General features: G+C 38.5%; 1 protein-coding gene across 9 annotated transcripts; it reads left to right on the forward strand.

Annotated features, from left to right (window-relative positions):
- The first annotated feature begins 4041 nt into the window (after positions 1–4041).
- On the forward strand, positions 4042–20320 carry LOC119905790 (NACHT, LRR and PYD domains-containing protein 12-like). Of its 9 annotated transcripts, none has more exons than XM_038723112.1 (13): positions 4042–4259; positions 4784–5103; positions 5567–5704; positions 6024–6161; positions 9847–10079; positions 10210–12013; positions 12196–12372; positions 15152–15328; positions 15718–15891; positions 16177–16350; positions 17780–17953; positions 19662–19835; positions 20085–20320. In XM_038723112.1, exons 2-13 carry the CDS (start codon positions 4973–4975, stop codon positions 20101–20103), a joined length of 3513 nt encoding a protein of 1170 aa, XP_038579040.1. In that variant the 5' UTR covers positions 4042–4259; positions 4784–4972; the 3' UTR covers positions 20104–20320. The 9 variants fall into 9 exon arrangements, with proteins under 9 accessions (XP_038579040.1, XP_038579041.1, XP_038579037.1 ...); XM_038723113.1 differs by having other exon boundaries at positions 4863–5103; XM_038723109.1 differs by having other exon boundaries at positions 4966–5103.

A 20320-nucleotide genomic window follows, 5' to 3' on the forward strand; every position in this document is an offset into this window, starting at 1 on the left:
TTATAGCTGAGAAAAAAAGCCCCATTTTTTAAATAGAGATTTTACTTGTTTTAAAAGGAAGAAGTTTTTTTCTTTGGGGTCAATCCCCCGGACCAGTAGAATTGAGTTACTAGATCTAACCTGCATGCCAGGGCCTCTGAGGTTGCTTGTCAAAATGTTGATGTTCCTCTAGAGAAGAAGGCTAATGTTAGTTTAATCACATTATGAATGGCTTGTATGATGTGTGATCCTGCATTCTAATAAAGTATTTTAAAACTTGTCTGAAAACTGAAAATCAAAAGATAACTCATACCCCAAACCATCCAGTCACTTGTCTGATAGTAGACAAGGTCGCCTCTACCCTCCCCACCCGCACCATCACAAGATGCAGTGACTCGGCATTTACACTAATACACCATTGCATGACATGCATTCAGTCTTGATGTACCCCCCATGGGTCCTGACAGCATTGTGAATGGCTTGCATGCACCAAAATATAGATGTGTAAAACACTTGTTTTACCGAGGAAATGCGATCTCTGCTGTGTTTCCCCCTCTGTCAAATACAGAACTTTCAACTCTGGTTTGAAATAATAATCATATAAAATAACCCAACAATAATTGATTGAGAAGTTTTGTAAGTAGGCTACTCAGCAGAACCGGAAACAATTTTCAGAGAGAATAAAAAGTATATAATATTATAAAAAGGAGGATGAGAAGTATCCAAAGTCAGGGGGGTCACACACTTTCTCAAGAACAAGGTCAAGGAATTTGGACTTTGAGGGAACGAAAGCCTGATTTTTGGGGGCAGGATTTATAAGGCTGTCCGTGGTTGAGAAGAGAATGCTGGATTTGTTTTGATTATTAGAAATCAGCTTTGAGAGATAGACTTGTCTTGCACGTCTAATGGCCTTGTCGAAATAGGTGAGGTGTTCTTCAAGAATTTCATAGTGAACTTGTTACTTAGTTTTCCTCCATTTATTCTCAGCTAATACCAATCGCCATGGAGGTTTTGGATTTGGTTTAGGCTTGGGCTATAATGTCAATGGCTGTCTTTAGTTTATTCGAACTGTGAGCTGAGAGACAGGATCTACTGCAGAAATAAAATATAATGTTTTCAGTCAGTCATGACGAGATAAGCGTACCTCCAGCTGTGAAGACCCACAAAAACTGCTGAAGCACCAGCCACAACGGCTGTGAGAGTTGTCCTCTGCTGTCTCAGAATGAGAGGGGCCTCCAGGCAGGACCTTAGCTGTCTCAGGACTGGAGAAACGTGTTGACCTGTTGGGAGGGATTCTCTGCTGGTGCCAGGGAATAACGGCCTCCAGACCATCTCAGGACAGCCTCTTTAAGGATCCACTTTTTAGGAGCCTCTTAAGCCTTACATGATAGCAGCTGATCACTTACCCTCCAATGGAGGAATATCCTATGTATGGAAGCAAAGAAAGGCATTTGAAGCTTATCAGCAATTTGTTGAAATTAAAAAATACCACTGAATTTATAATATTTTAATATTGTTCTTTGAGATCAGCCTATATGAAATGATATAGTTTGAAATTCCCTTTTCTAGTTTCTAGTAAATGTTTCAAGTTGCGCAATTTCAAAAACTTGATTTTACTTGGGTTCTCAAATTCACACAATTCAGTTGTTCAAAATGATTCAAAATGTTCAAATTCAGTTGCGTCTGAAAATTCAAGTCAAGTTAAAAAATCATTAAAAATGATCTGTGTTACAAGATTTATGCAGAAACACATCCCTCTGGGGCAATGCAGACCCACATAATATCACTAGTAGTGAAAGACCTTCAGTGCTTCATGGTAATGTTTGATTTAGAGGAGTTTTCCCATAATATCACCACATTCCCTTCTGATTATTTTATCTATAAACAATTTATCAATCAAGTTTCTAAAAAATGTATCATACTGCACTGACTTCGTCTTTATCTTCCTGACTTTTTTCCCTTTAAAATAAATTTTTGTTTGTGCTGTATCATTTGTTAGTTTGTTTGGAGTTTTCTTTTATCTGAATCAAAGGTGTAATGATAGAGGGTGCAGTATGTATGTTGTGATTTTGGGCAATAGAACATTAATGTGACTTTAACAGGTCGTCAATTGGAACAACTTCCATTATACCGGGCTATAAAGAATGACTTTCATTTTAGGCTACTTGCATGATACTGTAATCTGTGACTGTGCTTTCAACATTTGCTATATTGTTTATTGCAACCTCGTGATGTTTCTACATGTCATAACGTTGACAGACATTTTTCTGGATTGTGAAGATATGATCTTTAGCTGGTCTTCTTATCTGACAGAGATCATAATAACAGGCTGTAACAAAACAATGGACAGAAGGTTGCAGCTCTGCCACACGTCATATTTAATGGACGACGCTTTAAAATGACGGCACCGAGGCAAGGACATCTCATTTCGTTAAAGTCCTGTTGCTGCTCCTGGCAAGTTCTCTGCTCTGTACTCATAGTGTTTGTCTGTATGTTGTATTGAAGCAATAAAGTTTTTGAAGTGGGAAAAAAAAGTCCTGTTGCCTCGACTCCTGGGCCCTCACGTCTCCTATTCGACTTGTATGCTCGCATCTCAGGTGGGAGGGACGAAGAGTCGGAGAAATGAGGCCTTTGGGATGAAGGATGAACCCTGACTTTGCATTGCGCAGTTTCCGGTCAGATTTCCGCACCAGCAGCCTATAAAATTACAGCGCGCTCCTACTCTCATTTTTACGGTAAGTGAACGGACAAGGCGTGAAAAAGGCTATAGCTTACAAACAGCACACAGGACAAGTGTCTATTAAAACAGTGTTTGTCATTTTTTCACGTTCTGTAAAAGCACATCAAACTTTTCCCTCTCATTTTAAGAAAATTACAACACAACCCCCTTTCAAGCAAAGGGATTTCTCATCCAAATATTTTATCTACACAATAAGACAAATGCAATTCTTTAGTAAAAGTACTAATAGGTTAACACACTGGGAAAATTATCTGTAAAAGTAAAAGTCCTACATTGAAAATGTTAAGTTTAAGTATGGAGGCTATAATCAGGAAATTGTACTTAGTCTTTTCAATGTCTTCATGCTTTTATCTTGTATTGTTTTTGTATTATTGTCTCTTGGGTATAATTGTCTTTACACTTGTTAAAGCACTTTGTAACTTGTTTTTGAAGAGTGCTCTACAAATAAAGATTATTATTATTATTAAAGTATTAAAAGTAGGTTATGTCTACTCCATTCAGAATATTTTCTAACATTATGGCCCTTAGGCTATTATTATTTTATTATTTTACTGTTGTAATTGGTTGAGGTGGACCTAAGATTTACCTATTTGGTGTCTGACTGCAACTAATGATTGTTTTCATTATGGATTTGTCTTCTGATTATTTTCTCCATTAATCGATAGTTTAGTTTGTAAAAATTCAGAAAATACTCAGAAATGCCGTCACAATTCCTGAGAGCCCAAAGTGACATCCTTACAATGCTTGTTTTGTCTAAACAATAGTACAAACCTCAAAATTATAAATAATTAAATAAAAAATGTTCAAATGATTAAAACACACAAAAAAACAAATATTCATATGTGAGACACTGGAGCCATGAGATGTTTTTACATGAAAAATGACAAACGATTATCAAAATAGTTGCTGATTACTTTTCTGTCAATCATTAATTGACTAATCGTTTAAGACATAGTCCTACTGTTGATAGTTGCATTAAATAATCTGCTTTTATAAGATCTTCATAAATGCAACATGTTATACGTGTTATAAATGCGACAATCTCAAATTACAGGCAGGTATTCAAATGTAGCCTAATGGTTGGCCGTTCTTGTTACAATCCTGATCAGGTACAACAGGCTGTGTGTATGTGAGATGAAAAGAAAAGACTCAAGTAAAGCACAGTACTTGAGTAAAATATACCCACCACCACTGCGTGAAGGTGACGTGAGAAAAGATATCTTAACGTAATGTAACTTTATGATTTCACGCGCTTCATTTAGGCTACCGTAACTATCAGAATACGGGTACAGTCGCAGGGCCTGACCGCGGAAATACGTACGTTTCTTCAAACCATTCATCTTGAAATAAAACAAGACGTCAGACAGCATGACTATTGCAACATCATATTGTTTTATTGTCTCTGAGCCAGGTGTCACGCCGGCTGAGAGAGAATAAGAGGAACTTAACGGTTTAAGCGATTTTAGTTGGTTGGTAAGATAATGGATGGATGGATTTTTAAACGCGGACGGATATAAAGTCTTTGGCCAATGACACGTAGGTAAATGCGCTTGGGGTGGTTGAAAGTGTGTATCGTAGGTTGCTGTAGCTATATAAACTTATGTTCTTAGAATAAGAGGTTAAATTAACTAATAGGCTGAAGATCTAACTATGATATAATAGGCCTACATGTAACGCGAAATGTCAGCGGGGCAATAGGCTACTGGCAGCTAAAAGCCATTTAGAAAAGAAAAGCTTAAAGGCCATTAGCACATTTGGTGAAAAGGTTCAGGTTTATGGTCCGTCATGTTGAAAAAAGATACATACGCGCTACTAGGCTACTGCTATTTTAAGGTTTTATGAAACAAGAGCAATTTGTTGCAGTGTTTCTGAGACCATGGACTGAATTAGGCTATAACAATACTATCATTTTAGACTACTATTTGTGTTGTTGCCACTGGTTCTGCTTTGTTATTACCATTGTAGGAATTGTCTGTTTACGGTGATGAGGGATGAAATCACCGTTTTCAGTGCAAGACTGAAACTTTACTTCTCTTTCTTTTTGCCTGAATGCAAACAATGCAGGAGTCTTACTCATCAGTCTTGGCACAGCCCTGGTTTCAAGGATGTGAGAGTCATTATAATAACCCTCCTTCCACCACAGCTCAGCGAGGAAACTCTCTGAAGAAGCACAAAGGGACTTGAAGACTAAAAACACTGTAAGTTCAATGTCTGACATGAGCTTGTGTTACTGACTGTGCTGTTAGACCAAAGATGAGTATTTGTGGGATGGAGGAGGAGGGCAGAGCGGAGTCTCCAGTATCCAGCTGTCTGTCTCTGAAGAGTGACCAGTCCAGAGAGATTCCTCTTGCCTTCAGCAATGAACCCGGACAATTCAACACAAAGTAAGAGTTCTCTGGCTGTGGGGGCAATAGTTGCTCTGTCAGAACATCTTGATATTAAAGTGTGCAGATATTAGTGGCTCTCAAACATTTTCTGCCCCCAAAATTCTCTGTAGAAGCACAAAGAGGGACTTCCAGACTAAAATCACTTTGACATTCAATTATTTTACAATTTTTGGTCTTATCTAGACTAACCATAACCGTTTCCCTGTTTATGTACCATATGAGCCACCAACTTAACCTTTGCTAACCACAAATATAAGACCAAAACAGAGTTCACAGCATTATTATAAAGGCAAGTAAAAACAGTTTAAAGAAATAAGTCTGCTCTAATTAAAATGCAAATGTGTGAAGCAAGGTAGTCCAAAATTGGGCCAACTGGATAATCATTTACAGAAGCATCCTATGGTGCGCGACACTGCTTTCAATATCTGATGTGAGCACATGTCACTGATTGTCTTGTTAGAACAAAGATGAGTGTTTGTGAGATGGATGAGGAGGGCAGAGCGGAGTCTCCAGTTTCCAGCTGTCTGTCTCTGAAGAGTGACCAGTCCAGAGAGATTCCTCTTGCCTTCAGCAATGAACCCGGACCATTCAACACAAAGTAATAGTCCTCTTTAGTTTCTTAGCCTTGTGTAATAAATCAAGTGATTGGCTGTGTTAGATGGGTGGCAATAGTTCTATCAGAACATCTTGATATTAGAGGGTACAGATATTAGTGGCTCTCAAACTTTTCTGTCATGCCCCCCTTTGGAAGAAAGAAATGTTTACAACAGAAAACAGACTTGTAATCACATAATATGACCATAAACACATTGGAGTTTCCAGATCAGACTGTTCATTATGCAGCTAAATTGTGGCAGTTGAGTATTGAGATGAGATGAGATTGAGATGTGAGCTTCTGTCACTGATTGTCTTGTTAGACCAAAGATGAGTGTTTGTGGGAAGGACGAGGAGGGCAGAGTGGAGTCTCCAGTATCCAGCTGTCTGTCTCAAAAGAGTGACCAGTCCAGAGAGATTCCTCTTGCCTTCAGCAATGAACTGGGACCATACAACACAAAGTAAGAGTTTTCTTTATTCTTTATTCTCTTAGCCTTGTGGAATAAACCAAGCAACATATTCCTTTCACCTCTACATGGATGTTGTAGTGTAAATGAAAAATAAAAAGTGAAAGGAAGACAATGGAAAGAAGTTTTTTTATGTCCAGCCATCACATTTACAACAGAAAACCGACTTCTATTCACATAGTATGACCATAAACATCTTTCCAGATTTCCAGATCAAACTCGTCATCTGCAGCTTATGACGACTTCATGCTTTTGTAGCAAATTAATCTGCACCTTCAGACAAAAAAATCTGCTTATAATAATGACTCATCATTTTCTGTCTTTACGGAATTTCAGTCAGGGCACTCACGTTAAGCTTTTTTTTTTTCAGCAATATGCACTTGAGAGAGTTTATTTATAAGGACAGCCTATTGTGACAGATAAGTTGTGGACAACATTGGAGAGTGTATGGAAGATGTGACTATAAATTACTTCTATGCATGGCTAGACTATAACATTTCACCCCAAAATACCCATACCTTTTTTAAAAAAAAAGAGAGGATTGGATGATTTTCACCTGGATAATAAATCCACATGCATCCACATTAGTATTTCACCAAGTTAAAAGTTTCAAGGTAAGTTTAAAAAAAAAGACCTATTTTTTCACTTACAACTTATAGCATTTAACCATGCAGTTCTTCCTCTATATGCTGAGGTTTTCAGATATCCACCTCATTCTGCGAGTACTCCAATAAAATGAAGGTAAATGGAATACAATTTTAGTCAAAGCATAAAAAAAATTACATTTGAAAAATTCAAAAGCAATGTTTCTTTGCAGAAAAAGAAATGTTACTCAGATGCTGTCTTTATTTGAACTATTCCTTCGATAGAAAGATTGATAAAAGCCTTCTCACACAACAATGACTGTGACAATTGTCTTTGTCACATATTAGTTGTATGTTGAATGTTTTCATGTATTCTGCGAATAACCGAATCAGTTTGTTCTTGTTTTCCTGTCCTTTAAAATATGTATGTTCTTGTCAATAACAAGTGGCGAACACACTTGCCCAGATATTCTACTGTAATTCTTTTAATTATCTTGATAGTTACCAAAATAGACACACACTTTTTTACAATGAAAAACATTCTTCAGAATGATATCTAGGACTGCAATGTCTTCTGTGTTGTCACTTGTTATGGCTTCTCTGACAAAAATTCTTTACACGTTTTCTCTATTTTTAAGTTGATGTCAGAATGGACCTTTGTCGGCCATGAACCACTGACTAAAAACTATTGTGTCATCTGTGTACAGGCATTAAAAGACATACCGTAACACACAACAGCATGGTTTGAATTGCTTTGGAGAGACACACCCCGAAAGCTGTTTTAGTTAGTTGTGAAGCAAAGGGTAGGGCAAACTTGCTCTATTTCCATTTTGAACAGAGCGTAACCAGGCTGCTTTGACATTATTAAATCTTAATATGTCTTAAGTTTTTATATCCAGATGTGGGTAATTTAGATAAAATTGCTTAAATGGGAAACGTGTTTTTTTTTAAAAATGGATCTGTATGTATCCATACTATAGTCAGTGTTACCTGCAGTAGATTGCTGTCAGCGTGTTTCCGCAGCTTGGATAAGCAGAGAGTTGTACCAGCCTGTAAGCTAAGCAATGTACTGCTGTGAGCAGGGTCAGCAGCAAAATGTCTTGCACTGTACTGCACTGTATAATGCCGCCAGAGATTAGAATCAGAATCAGAAATACTTTATTGATCCTCGAGGGGAAATTCTTTTGTCACAGTTGCACTTGTCAAAGGTAGATAGATAAAGAGTATATAAATATAATAGTATAAATATAAAAAAAAAAGACAAATATAAAGGTGTGTGGGTATGTATAATATTTCCATTATTAAGAATTATTATGGTGAAACAAAAATGACAAGTGAATAAATAGCAGAGAATATTGCACATTAATTATTAAACAGGTAATATTGGACAGAAAATAGGTAATGAGGTCTAGTTTAATAACTAAGTGTCAGACACTTAAAGGGAGGAGTTATAAAGTTTGAGTCTTGCAATGAAAGTGCTCCTGTGTTTGAGCATCAAGTCATGGAGTGGGTGGGAGACATTGTCCAAGATGACATGTAGTTTGGACAGCATCCTCCTCTCTGACACCAACGACAGAGAGTCCAGCTCCACCTCCACAACGTCACTGGCCTTGCGGATCAGTTTGTTGAGTCTGTTAGCGTCTGCTATCCTCAACCTGCTGCCCCAGCATGCAGCAGCAAACAAGATAGCACTGGCCACTACAGACTCATAAAACATCCTCAGCATCGTCCTGCAGATGTTGAAGGACCTCAGCCTCCTCAGAAAATAGAGACAGCTTTGGCCCTTCCTGTAGAGGGCTTGAGTGTTCTTGGCCGATTAGCTGTTTGGGTCAGACTTTCAGTGGTTTATGGAATAGACAACAAATGCAAGAATATAAAAATTAGTAACTATGATTTGTGATGGATGAAATATTCAGATCCTTTAAGTAACTATACCTCTGTGTAAAAAAATCCTTGTTACAAGTACAAATACGGCAATGAAAATGGTATCAGTAAAAGTACCTAAGTAAAATCATCAAAATGTTCTTAAAGTATTAAAAGGAAAAGTACTCAAAGAAGAAAGTAAAGTATGCCCAGTGACTGTATATTATATCATTATATTATTGTTACTCATGCATTAATGTAAAAACAGGATTTTACTGTTTTAGTTGGTTGAGGTTGAACTATTTTGTATCACACTGCAATTAATGACTTTTCATTATGGATTAATCCGCTGATAATTTTCTCCATTTATAGATTGTAAAAATTCTGAAAATAGTGAGAAAAGTAGTCACAATTACCCAGAGCCCAAAGTGACACCTTCACAATGCTTGTTTTGTTGATCTAAACCTAAAAACAATAAAAAGAAATTACAATATTCAAAAGGAAAAGCAGTACATTTTCACATTTCCATGAAATATTTTTACATGAAAAATGACTTAAATTATAAAACTTAAATAGTTGTCAATTAAATTTCTGTCAGTTAACTTTTGTACCAGCTGTATATACAGCTGTACATATTTTTTAACTCTTTATATGTATTGTGTGTAAAAATATTAATTTGTAAATTAACTAGTAACTAAAGCTGTCAGATAAATGTACTGAAGTTAAAAGTAAAAATTTTCCCTCTGAGATGTAGTGGAGAAGAAGTACCTCATACAGTCCCCACTTCAAAAAACCTGAACTGTCCCTTTAAGTTTGAAGCAGTATTTGCATTAACAATTTTGACAGCTACTGCACCACTTTCCCAGTATGGGTCAGACATAAAAGAAAAGGCGTATGATTCAGATTCTCCTGTTAGCCTTAGGTTATATCAGGACTAGTTTAGGAACCTAACCCATCCTAAACCCTTCACAGGTTTAATTGACTTAAAGATATTACTTTAATTGATCCACTGCATCTTATTTGTATTTTCAGACATAGCTGATACTATGTGCAATCCATGATGGTTGACATAAAGTGTTGATTATTTACTGTGACTGTTACTGTGACTGTGACTAGTGAGTTACTAACAAAATAAACATTACATGTTATGTCTGCATTGTGCTATTTGCCAAAAACATTTTTGTTAACAGTAAATGTTTTGAGTTAAAAAGAGAATACCTTCATCTTCACAGACAGAGGAAAAGGACTAGTGGTGCCATCAAGGACCAGCTGTCATGCTGTTCTTTATGCCAGGTGGTCCTGAAAGATCCAGGGTCTACCAGCTGTGGACACGTCTTCTGCAGGCCATGCATTGCCTCAAACTGGGAAGAATGTAAATCAGCAGATTTTTCATGTCCCCAGTGTGGAAAAAGATCCAGAAAAAGTCCTGAATTGCAGACACCCAGTCAAAACAGCACTGAACCAAGTAAGTATCTACTCTTTCTAATACAAAACCAGAATATTTTCGCAGAGAAGTTTACCATAGACTTGCCATGGTTGATACAGTTACCCTCACCCTTCTGTTTTTGTTATTTATTCTTTTTCTGCTTATCAAGCAGTTACCGGCAGTCTGCAGGAGGTTTTAGACAATCATAAGAACAGCCTTAGACGAAGATGTGAATTTGCAATAGAAGGAACTGCTGAAGCAGAACATCGAACCCGCCTGAATGGGATCTACACTGAGCTCTACATCACTGAAGGACAATGCGAAGGAGTTAATGCACAACATGAAGTGTGGCAGCTTGAGACAATATCGAAAATGGAGACCCTGCATGACACTCCAATCAGCTGCTGTGACATCTTTAAGGTCTTACCTGGCCAAAAGAGATTCATCAGAGTAGTGCTAACGAATGGCATTGCAGGCATCGGAAAAACCTTCTCAGTGCAGAAATTTACTCTTGACTGGGCAGAGGGCCTGGAAAATCAAGACATTAGCCTTGTGATTCTGCTTTCGTTCCGGGAGCTGAACTTGATCAAAGAGGAGCAGTACAGTTTTCTCAGGTTGCTTCATGATTTCAATCCAACACTACGCACGGTGACGGCCGAAAGGCTTGCTCTCTGTAAAGTTTTGTTAATCTTTGATGGCCTGGATGAAAGCAGACTTTCGTTGGATTTCCAGAACAATGAGGTTGTTTCCGACGTCACACAGAGATCATCAGTCAACTTATTGTTGACAAACCTCATCCAGGGGAATCTGCTTCCCTCAGCTCTTCTTTGGATAACTTCAAGACCTGCAGCCGCCAATCAGATCCCTCCTTCGTATGTCGATATGTTTACAGAAGTACGAGGATTCACTGATACTCAGAAGGAGGAGTACTTCAGGAGGAGATTCAATGATGAGTCCCTGTCCAGCAAAATCATCTCACACATCAAGGCATCCAGGAGTCTCTACATTATGTGTCACATCCCAGTTTTCTGTTGGATCACTGCTACAGTTCTGGAGCACATGCTGACTGTAGACCAAAAAGAGCTTCCCAAGACTCTGACTGAGATGTACTCACACTTTCTTCTTGTTCAGTACAAGAGGAAGACACAGAAGTATGATAAGGGACATGATATAATCCCACAGGAGCTGATGCAGGCTGACAGGGATGTCCTTCTGAAGATGGGGAGACTTGCATTTGAACATCTGGAAAAAGGGAACATCATGTTCTACCAAGAGGACTTGGAGCAATGCGGTCTTGATGTCAGAGAAGCCTTAGTTTTCTCAGGACTGTGCACAGAGATCTTCAAAAGAGAGCTTGTACTCTTTCAGAAAATGATTTACTGCTTTGTTCATTTAAGTATTCAGGAGTTTCTCGCTGCTGTCTTCATGGTCCATTGTTACCTGAGCAAGAACATAGAAGTACTGGCAACTTTCTTAGGAGAAAACTGGGATGCAAATCGCAGTGACCATGGTTTAGATAACTTCCTCAGTCGAGTTGTGGACAAATCCCTAAACAGTGAAAATGGCCACTTGGACCTCTTTGTTCGTTTCCTTCATGGTCTGTTATTGGAGTCCAACCATCGTCTCTTAGGTCGTCTGCTTGGCTGGACAGCAAGCAGTTCAGAAAGCATCCAAAGAGCAATAAACAACCTGAAGAAAATGAATGCTTATGACATCTCACCTGACAGAAGCATAAACGTCTTCCACTGTTTGATGGAGATGAATGACCACTCAGTGCATCAGGAGATCCAAGAGTACCTGCAGTCAGACAACAGATCGGTGAAGAAACTCACCAAGACCCAGTGCTCAGCTCTTGCCTACATGCTGCAGATGTCTGAAGAGGTTCTAGAGGTGTTGGACCTGAAGAAGTACAATGCATCGGGTGACGGAAGACGGAGATTGCTCCCAGCCGTGAGGAACTGCAGAAATGCTCGGTTAGTACAGATGTGAAGTTACCTTTATGCCTATGCCTACTTTTGTTACAGTAAAGATGTTTAGTTTATCAGTGTGTAGCTATCTTGATACTAACAGCAAATCTTACTAATTACAAACATATTACTGCTTTACTTACTACTATTTCTATTACTTAGTGATCCTTTGGTTGATGTGTTTACAGACTCTCTGCCTGTGGGCTCTCTGAGGGGCATTGTGGAGTTCTTTCCTCAGCTCTGATGTCCAACCCCTCCCATCTGCTGGAGCTGGACCTGAGTGAAAATGACTATCTGCTGGACTCGGGCGTGAAGCTGCTCTCTGTTGGACTGGAGAGTCCAAACTGCAGACTGCAGATACTAAGGTCAGACAACTTTCAGAAAGCTACTTTTAACTCTTTACTTTTTCTCCTCCTCCTTCTGGGTACTCGTTTATTCTTATTACAGGGGACTGTAATTTTGTTGTAATTTCTGTACTGTAATTTTATATATACACTCACCGGCCTCTTTATTAGGTACACCTTGCTAGTACAGTGTTGGACCCCCTTTTGCCTTCAGAACTGCCTTAATTCTTCGTGGCATACATTCAACAAGGTGTTTGAAGCAATCCTCAGAGACTTTGGTCCATATTGACATGAAAGAATCGTAGAATTGTCGGCTTCACATCCATGATGTGAATCTCCTGTTCCACCACATCCCAAAGTTGCTCTATTGGATTTAGATCTGGTGACTGTGGAGACTATTGGAGTACAGTGAGCTCATTGTCATGTTCAAGAAACCAGTTTGAGATGATTTGAGCTTTGTAACATGGTGCATTATCTTGCTGGAATTAGCCATCAGAAGATCGGTACACTTTGGTCATAAAGGAATGGACATGGTCAGCAACAATACTCAGGTAGGCTGTCGTGTTTAAAAAATGCTCAGTTGGTACTAAGGGGCCCAAAGTGTACCAAGAAAATATCCCCCACACCATTACACCACCACCACCAGCATGAACCGTTGAAACAAGGCAGGATGGATCCATGCTTTCATGTTGTTTACGCCAAATTCTGACCCGACCATCTGAATGTCGCAGCTGAAACCGAGACTCATCAGACCAGGCAACGTTTTTACAATCTTCTATTGTCCAATTTTGAGTCTGTGTGAATTGTAGCCTCAGTTTCCTGTTCTTAGCTGACAGGAGTGGCACCCAGTGTGGTCTTCTGCTGCTGTAGCCCATCTGCTTCAAGGTTCGACATGTGATTTCATTGATGGTATTCTGCATACCTTGGTTGAAACGAATTTGAGTTACTGCTGCTTTTCTGTCTCGAACTAGTCTACCCATTCTCCTCTGACCTCTGACATCAACAATTTTTGTCCACAAATCTGCCTCTCACTGGATATTTTCTCTTTTTCCGACCATTCTCTGTAAACCCTACAGATGGTTGTGTGTAAAAATCCCAGTAGATCAGCAGTTTCTGAAATACTCAGACCAGCCCGTCTGTCACCAATAACCATGCCACGTTCAAAGTCACTTAAATTCCCTTTCCTCCCCATTCTGATGCTCGGTTTGAACTTGCTCGGTTGTCTTGACCATGTCTACATGCCTAAATGCATTGAGGTGCTGCCATGTGATTGGCTGATTAGCTAATTTTGTTGTATCTAATGAAGTGGCTGGTGAGTCTTTATCAGGCTGATATTAATTTGATCCACATAAATAATTATGACAAACTGATCAGCCCCTCGATCAACACTTAACATTACTTCCATCTGGTTGGAGATTGCTTCAGGAGGAATTTTGTTCCTTCTGCCATAGCAGCACTGAACAAACTGTCTGTCTGACACTCAGGGTGTCTGCGGGGTCTTGAAAGGTAATAAATCAATTTTGCAAAAATTAAGGCCATTAAAAAGTATTAAAAAGTCTGAATCGCCATTTAACAAGTTATTAAATGTTGAAGATATTTTTTTCACAATGTGTTTGTCCAAAAGTTTGTTTGATCAAGTGTAGGTGAATGTATTTATTTATAATGCGTAGCCAAAAATACTAGACAGGCAGATAGCGACTGTGTGATTCGTTTCTGTAACGTTAGTCGCAGGGATGTACCGAGCGCCTGTTTCACTCTTAAACGCTCCAAAAAATTGATCCGTGCGAACCGGACAATGATTTACGAGTACAACCAACCGTAATCTCCCACCCCACCGGACCCGCAATGCTAATCGTCCAAAACATAGTCATAGTGGCGATCAGGATTAACAGGATTAATATATTATTATATATAATATAATTAATATTACACTAGTGGTAAGTTATATATTATATGAAATTATATTGAACATAATGAATACATTAATATCAAACTTACAGGTTACTATTAAGTTAACAATATACTTTTAACTTAATGTTATAATATTATACTAATACAGTCATTTAGACTAGTTCATGTATATGTACTACTCCAGGTTGTGCCTGTGCTACACTACCTACACTACTTACGTTATTCATCACTCAGTTTATTCTCTTCATCTTTGTTCCCTCCTGCCCTATTTGAATTTTGTTGTATTGATCAAGTGGTTGATGCAGGCAATCTCACATTATCTAGTTTAAACCAACTAAAACACAAAATCACACTGTTTCACAAGATTTGCTGTAATGTTGCGTACATAAACGTCATAGCTTATGTAAAATAGTTGCTTTTTGCAGGAAATGTGACCAGTCCTTCACATAGAAAACAATAGGCCTATACAAGCTGTTATAGGCAACTGAGAAAGTTACCGAATGCCTCATTTTTTAGGTGGCGGTACACCTGATGACATATAGGCAATAAATATGTTATAAATATACTTAAATTCATTTTAAAACCTTAAAAATATCCCTTTTAAAGGTGTGTGGCTGATTTTATCAGTTACAGCTCAAAGTGGCGCGGCAGTCTTGAAATATGTTGAAAAAGTCTTGAAAAGGTCTTAAAAAGATATTGAATTTTACTTCAGGATTCCTGTATATACCCTGGACACTGTTGTGAGCTGGAATATATGAATGTGAACATGACGATTTTATGTATTTTCTATAGCTATATGTTTATGTGTCGTACTGGCTGTAAAAACAAATCACCTTCTGGGACAATACAATCTAAATCTAATTTAAATATCCTTTATCATATTTCTCAGATTGAAGAGCTGCAGTTTGTCAGAAAGTTGTTGTGATTCTCTGGCCTCAGCGCTGAAGTGCACCTCTTCCCATCTGAGAGAGCTGGACCTATGTAACAACAACTATCTGAAGGATTCAGGGGTGAAGCTGCTGTCAACTGGACTGAAGAGCCCAAACTGTAGACTGGAGACTCTGAGGTCAGATAGCTTTTTTTATAAACTTTGGTTAGAGATTAATTTTGATTATTATGGTTACATTTAGGGGGTAGCACAAAATCATGGGCCTTATAGATTCACTATTGGCACCTTCTCCACTTCTATTCCAAGATTCCTCTGTGGTGCTGGTCCATACTGATAACCTTCACATTGGCATAACACCTTCATGCTATATATTTGCAAGCTACAAATACTACAAACAGAGGCATATAATATTTTTAACCGGGCACCCTGTTGGGTTTAGGTGTTTGGAGTTGAGCTTACAAGTTTATACAATTCAAGATTTAAAACATCCACAGCTCAAAGTAGATACTGAAACAGTCAGTGGTTACTATAGTAACTATAGTTTTTATACTTTTTTTAAAATCTAGATTAAGTTGCTGCAGGTTGTCAGAGAGCTGCTGTGCACACCTGGCCTCAGCGATGAAGTCCAACCCCTCCCATATGAGAGAGCTAGACCTGAGTAAAAACAAACTGAAGGATGTAGGAGTAAATCTGCTATCTGCTGCACTAGAGAGTCCCCAATGTAGACTGAAGTACCTGAGGTGAGTTCACTCCAGTAGATCTTATATCTTTAATGACACAATATTTGTCCGTTCAGAAGATGATGACTTAAAGATGATGTTATGAAGTTCTGTTTCTCATAGAATATGTCTAACATGCGATCGAGCACTGGTTAAGTTTGGTGTTCCTGACATGTTCATGCAAAATTTAGTACACTGCTCCACGGTAGTGAGTTGGCAAGTGTATAGAGCCTGTTAGAGAGGACTCTGTCTATGCTTTTTATTTAGTAGAGCATATCAGATTTGCTATTAACCCTACAATTACAGGCTTGATAGATGTGGGCTTACGGAGAACTGCTGTACTTCTTTGGCCTCAATTCTCTCATCCAACCCCTCCAGCCTGAGAGAGTTGGAACTGAGTAATAATGATCTACAGGATTCAGGAGTTAAGCTGCTGTGTGTAGGATTGGAGAGTCCACATTGTGTACTGGAAGCTTTGAGGTCAGTCAGCATGTTTTGTTTTTTACAATAATATTAAATAAATATGACACTGGCAATAATTTGGTATTTACTAACAATAATAGTATTCTGATTGCCATTACATGTTCTTTATTTAATATTAAAGCATATTGAATATCATTGTTGAGCTAGATATTTAAATCCATAAAATATCAAAGGATGGGCAGCATTTTCAGCTTCACTTTCAAGTCAATACTTCTTCAACAAAATGCTGTCATTATTATAAACCTCTTGGACTCTTGATCCCAAGTGTTCCTAAATTAACAATATCTACAGCTGTTTCTAGTAGTCTGTATCCCATTTGTACAGGAAACACAATTTAGAATTGTATTTTTTTCCTTTACCATATCTGTATACATGATGCACTGTGTAAGTTAGAGAAAGCATAAACTAACTTTTTAAAAAGGCCATAGTTTATTCCAACTTTTCTCATTAAGTTCAGATGCCAGAATGGTAGGGCTGTTTCTATCTGATGTAAATAAAATCAAGAGGGACCTCAGTGCCCCACACAACAACAAATCCACAGGGCTTAGGCTACTATGGATAGCGTGTTTCATCACTATCTTGAATACGTACAAAGAAGTAGTTGTAGTAGAAGTAGTAGTAGTAGTCATCTGGCGTGTTAGAAGTAAGAAGAGAAAGAGAAATTTGGACAAATAGATGACCACACTCAGTATTTAGCACAAAAGCAGAGAGAGTGTGTCAGCCACCGTAGCTTCAATTCTATGCTTGCAAAGGGAGGGGTGAGCGGTGCATTCATGTGGTATCGGAATAATCCAAATTTTTTTTCTTCTTGAATCTTTATTGCAAAAAGAGAAAGTGTACATGGGACATAAAGAAGTATACAGAGCAGTATACAAATATATAAGAAACACAAATAATAACTTTGCCAGGAGTAGTCCATATCATGTGAAGATATTAAAAGAAGACCATTCAGTTTTCACAACCTTTTATTGTTGGATTTAGAAATTAAACTGTAAAACTTCATAGAGAAAAGGTACAAAGTTAAGTGTTTTTACTGCTGAATTTACTATTGCTATTAGAATTAATACATTTTATTATAAAATACTTGTTTCGTCTGAGGAGCAGGTGAATGCACAGAGCCATTTGTTGCAATTCGCAACCCTCACCACTAGATGCCACTAAAACGTACACACTGAACCTTTTAAGTATGATCATTCTACATCATACTTTAAACTAGTAACTATATCTGTCAAATAAATGTGGTAGAGTAAAAAGTACAATATTTCTACTGATAAATAGTGAAGTATAAAGTAGCATGAAATGGAAATTTTTCTGTCTGTGACAATTTGGGTTTAAGTTCAGAATTCACAATTTTAGTTTCCTGTACCTAAAGTTCGTAAGCTTATATTGAGTGAAATATTTATGTATGCTTTGTTCTTTTATTTAGATTGAGGGGCTGCTGGTTGTCAGAGAGTTGCTGTGCTTCTCTGGCTTCAGCTTTAATGTCCAACCCCTCCAGTCTGAGGGAGCTTGACCTAAGTGAAAATGATCTACAGGATTCAGGAGTGAAGCTGCTGTGTGCTGGATTGGAGAGTCCACATTGTAGACTAGAGACTCTGAGGTAAGGAATCCCTTTTTTCCTCTATTCAACATAAGAAATAATTTGTTAAAGAGGTGGTGTTATGCTTTTTTTTATATCTCTTTTTTGTGCATGTAACAGGTTTGCAAAGTGAAAAAGCCCAAAGTCCAGCCCAAAGGGAGTTCCCATCTCCCACAGAAAGCGCTGCTCTGAACTGCTTGAAAACAGCTCGTTGTAGTCCAGCCCTTCACTTCCTTTAATTGTGACATCACAATGTATATATATAAATAGTCTGAGCGGAGGCCCTTTGGCTCGACTCGCCTTTGTTTGGTTTTCCATTGTAGAAATGTTGTACCTGTACCTGCTTCCAGGTACTTTTTTTCGTATCACCTCACCTCCCTCGAGGTTCGTGAAAACACGACAGACTGCTGATTGGTCAGAGAAAATTGTCAGTATTCACTGCATCATCATTGCATGCACCAGACAGAGGCAGCAACAGAAGGTTTTATATTTTACAGTTTCCGTATGTAATTTCATCACTAAATCCACTTCTGAGAAGTTTTGAGGTGAGAAATCAGCTGTGTAGAATATTGACAGTTTTACGAGAAGTGATGGCGGAACAAAAATGTGCTTGAATATTTTGGGAGTTGAGGAGCTCTGCAAGTGGCTGCGGGGGATGGCTGTGCCAACCTGCGGGAGGAGCGTGTGAGGCCGGCCAGCCGCCCGCTCACACAGCCTTCTGCTCCCGCCGTCTTTACATTCTGAGGAATGAGAAACGTTTTAACCGTAGACTGTATATATTTTAAAAGCTGTATGGATCGCTGGTCTGTATGTCGCATTGAACATTACGTCACAGCAGTTGTGTGTTGTGTTGCTATGACGACAAGCTACGTTCTATCTCTGGGTACTGTCTGCAATGGAAAACGGAGCAGGGCCGAGTAGAGTCGAGTCTATGGATTTGCGCTATGGCAGCATTTTTCGGCAAGGCAGCATAGATCGTCAGAACACCGGCAACAGTTCAACGTTTAGTCCTAATGGTAAGATGTGGAACAATGATGTGTGGTTTTGGACTTGATTTGACTTTGATTTGGATCACACTACCTTGTTTCTTACGATCCGCCCTTCTCTGCTTCTGATTGGCTAGTAGTCCTTACCTGGGAACTGAGCATGTGCAACTCCCAACAAAGATTTTGTACAAGTAAGATTCATCACTCTGTAGCTCAAGAGCGGAGCGTACAACACATAGGGTGAAAAGAGGAGCTGCAGCAATGGGCAGTATGAGGAAAAATATGGCATATATGTTTTTTGTTTTTATTAAACCATTTAAACCTGTTCTGGTACAACCCCTAATTAAGATTTTGAACCTGATAATGAGCATAATACCACCTCTTTCAATAATGTTAAAACATTTATTGGAGAACAAGAAGGATCTACTGATGTGGTGGACTTTGAAGTTAAAAATGTAATTGATGCTGGTGCTCCTCACTGTATCGCCAATATTTTCACGTGATTTGGCACCTGAGCTGCTCGTCTGTGTTAAATAAAGACTCACGGACTTCTCTGTTGTCTTTCATGAATGTATTTATCAATCTGGGGATAATGAACCCCAAACAGTATGGAAATCAAATGACTTTCGCAGAAACTCGACACTTTTGGATGATATTAAATATTGACCAATATTTCTCTACATAGTACTAAAATGTCAGAAAAATGTGAAAGTAACCCAATAAAAAATTTCTAATCTCTGCAGGTTGAAACGCTGTCGGCTCACAGATGAAGACTGTGCTTTTCTGGCATCAGCTTTAAGGTCCAGGCAATCCTGTCTGCGAGAGCTGGATCTGAGTCAAAACAGCCTGCAAGAATCCAGAGTGAAGCTGCTGTCTGACGTCCTGGAGAATCCACATTGTAGACTGGAGACTATCAGGTCAGTAGCGGGTTTGGGTTAGTCTATACTAGTTTCAGCATTCTTTGCAAAACAGAGTTCAAACCAAGCATTGACTTTTCAACGCTCCAACTTTATAAATGGCTGCTTTCCCCTGTGCACATCTGAGAAAAGAATGGTGACTTTAGGATTGCATAAAATGCAGAGAAAGAAACAGCACTCAATCAAGCCAGACGCCTAATGTGATGATGTGTTTGATCTAACCTAGATCATTTTTGTTGATCACTACAGAATGGAAGAAATGGAGTAAATCCAGAGTGCATCCATCTGACGAACATGCATCACTGGCCATGAGGTGTTGCTAACTCTTGGGCTTCCGTGATCAACATATCACTGTTCTAAATGTACAGTTGCTTGAAGTTTTGTTAATTTTAATTTTAAGAAAACAGATCAATTCAGATTGAGTCAAGTCAGGACAAAAGTGCAATACTGTTTTTATATTTGAATAAACCTACCATGCTGTCACA

Source organism: Micropterus salmoides, unplaced genomic scaffold, assembly GCF_014851395.1.
Source record: "Micropterus salmoides isolate LMB-PRFRI ecotype aquatic unplaced genomic scaffold, ASM1485139v1 Ms_hic_scaffold_16, whole genome shotgun sequence".
Taxonomy (NCBI): Eukaryota; Metazoa; Chordata; class Actinopteri; order Centrarchiformes; family Centrarchidae; genus Micropterus; species Micropterus salmoides.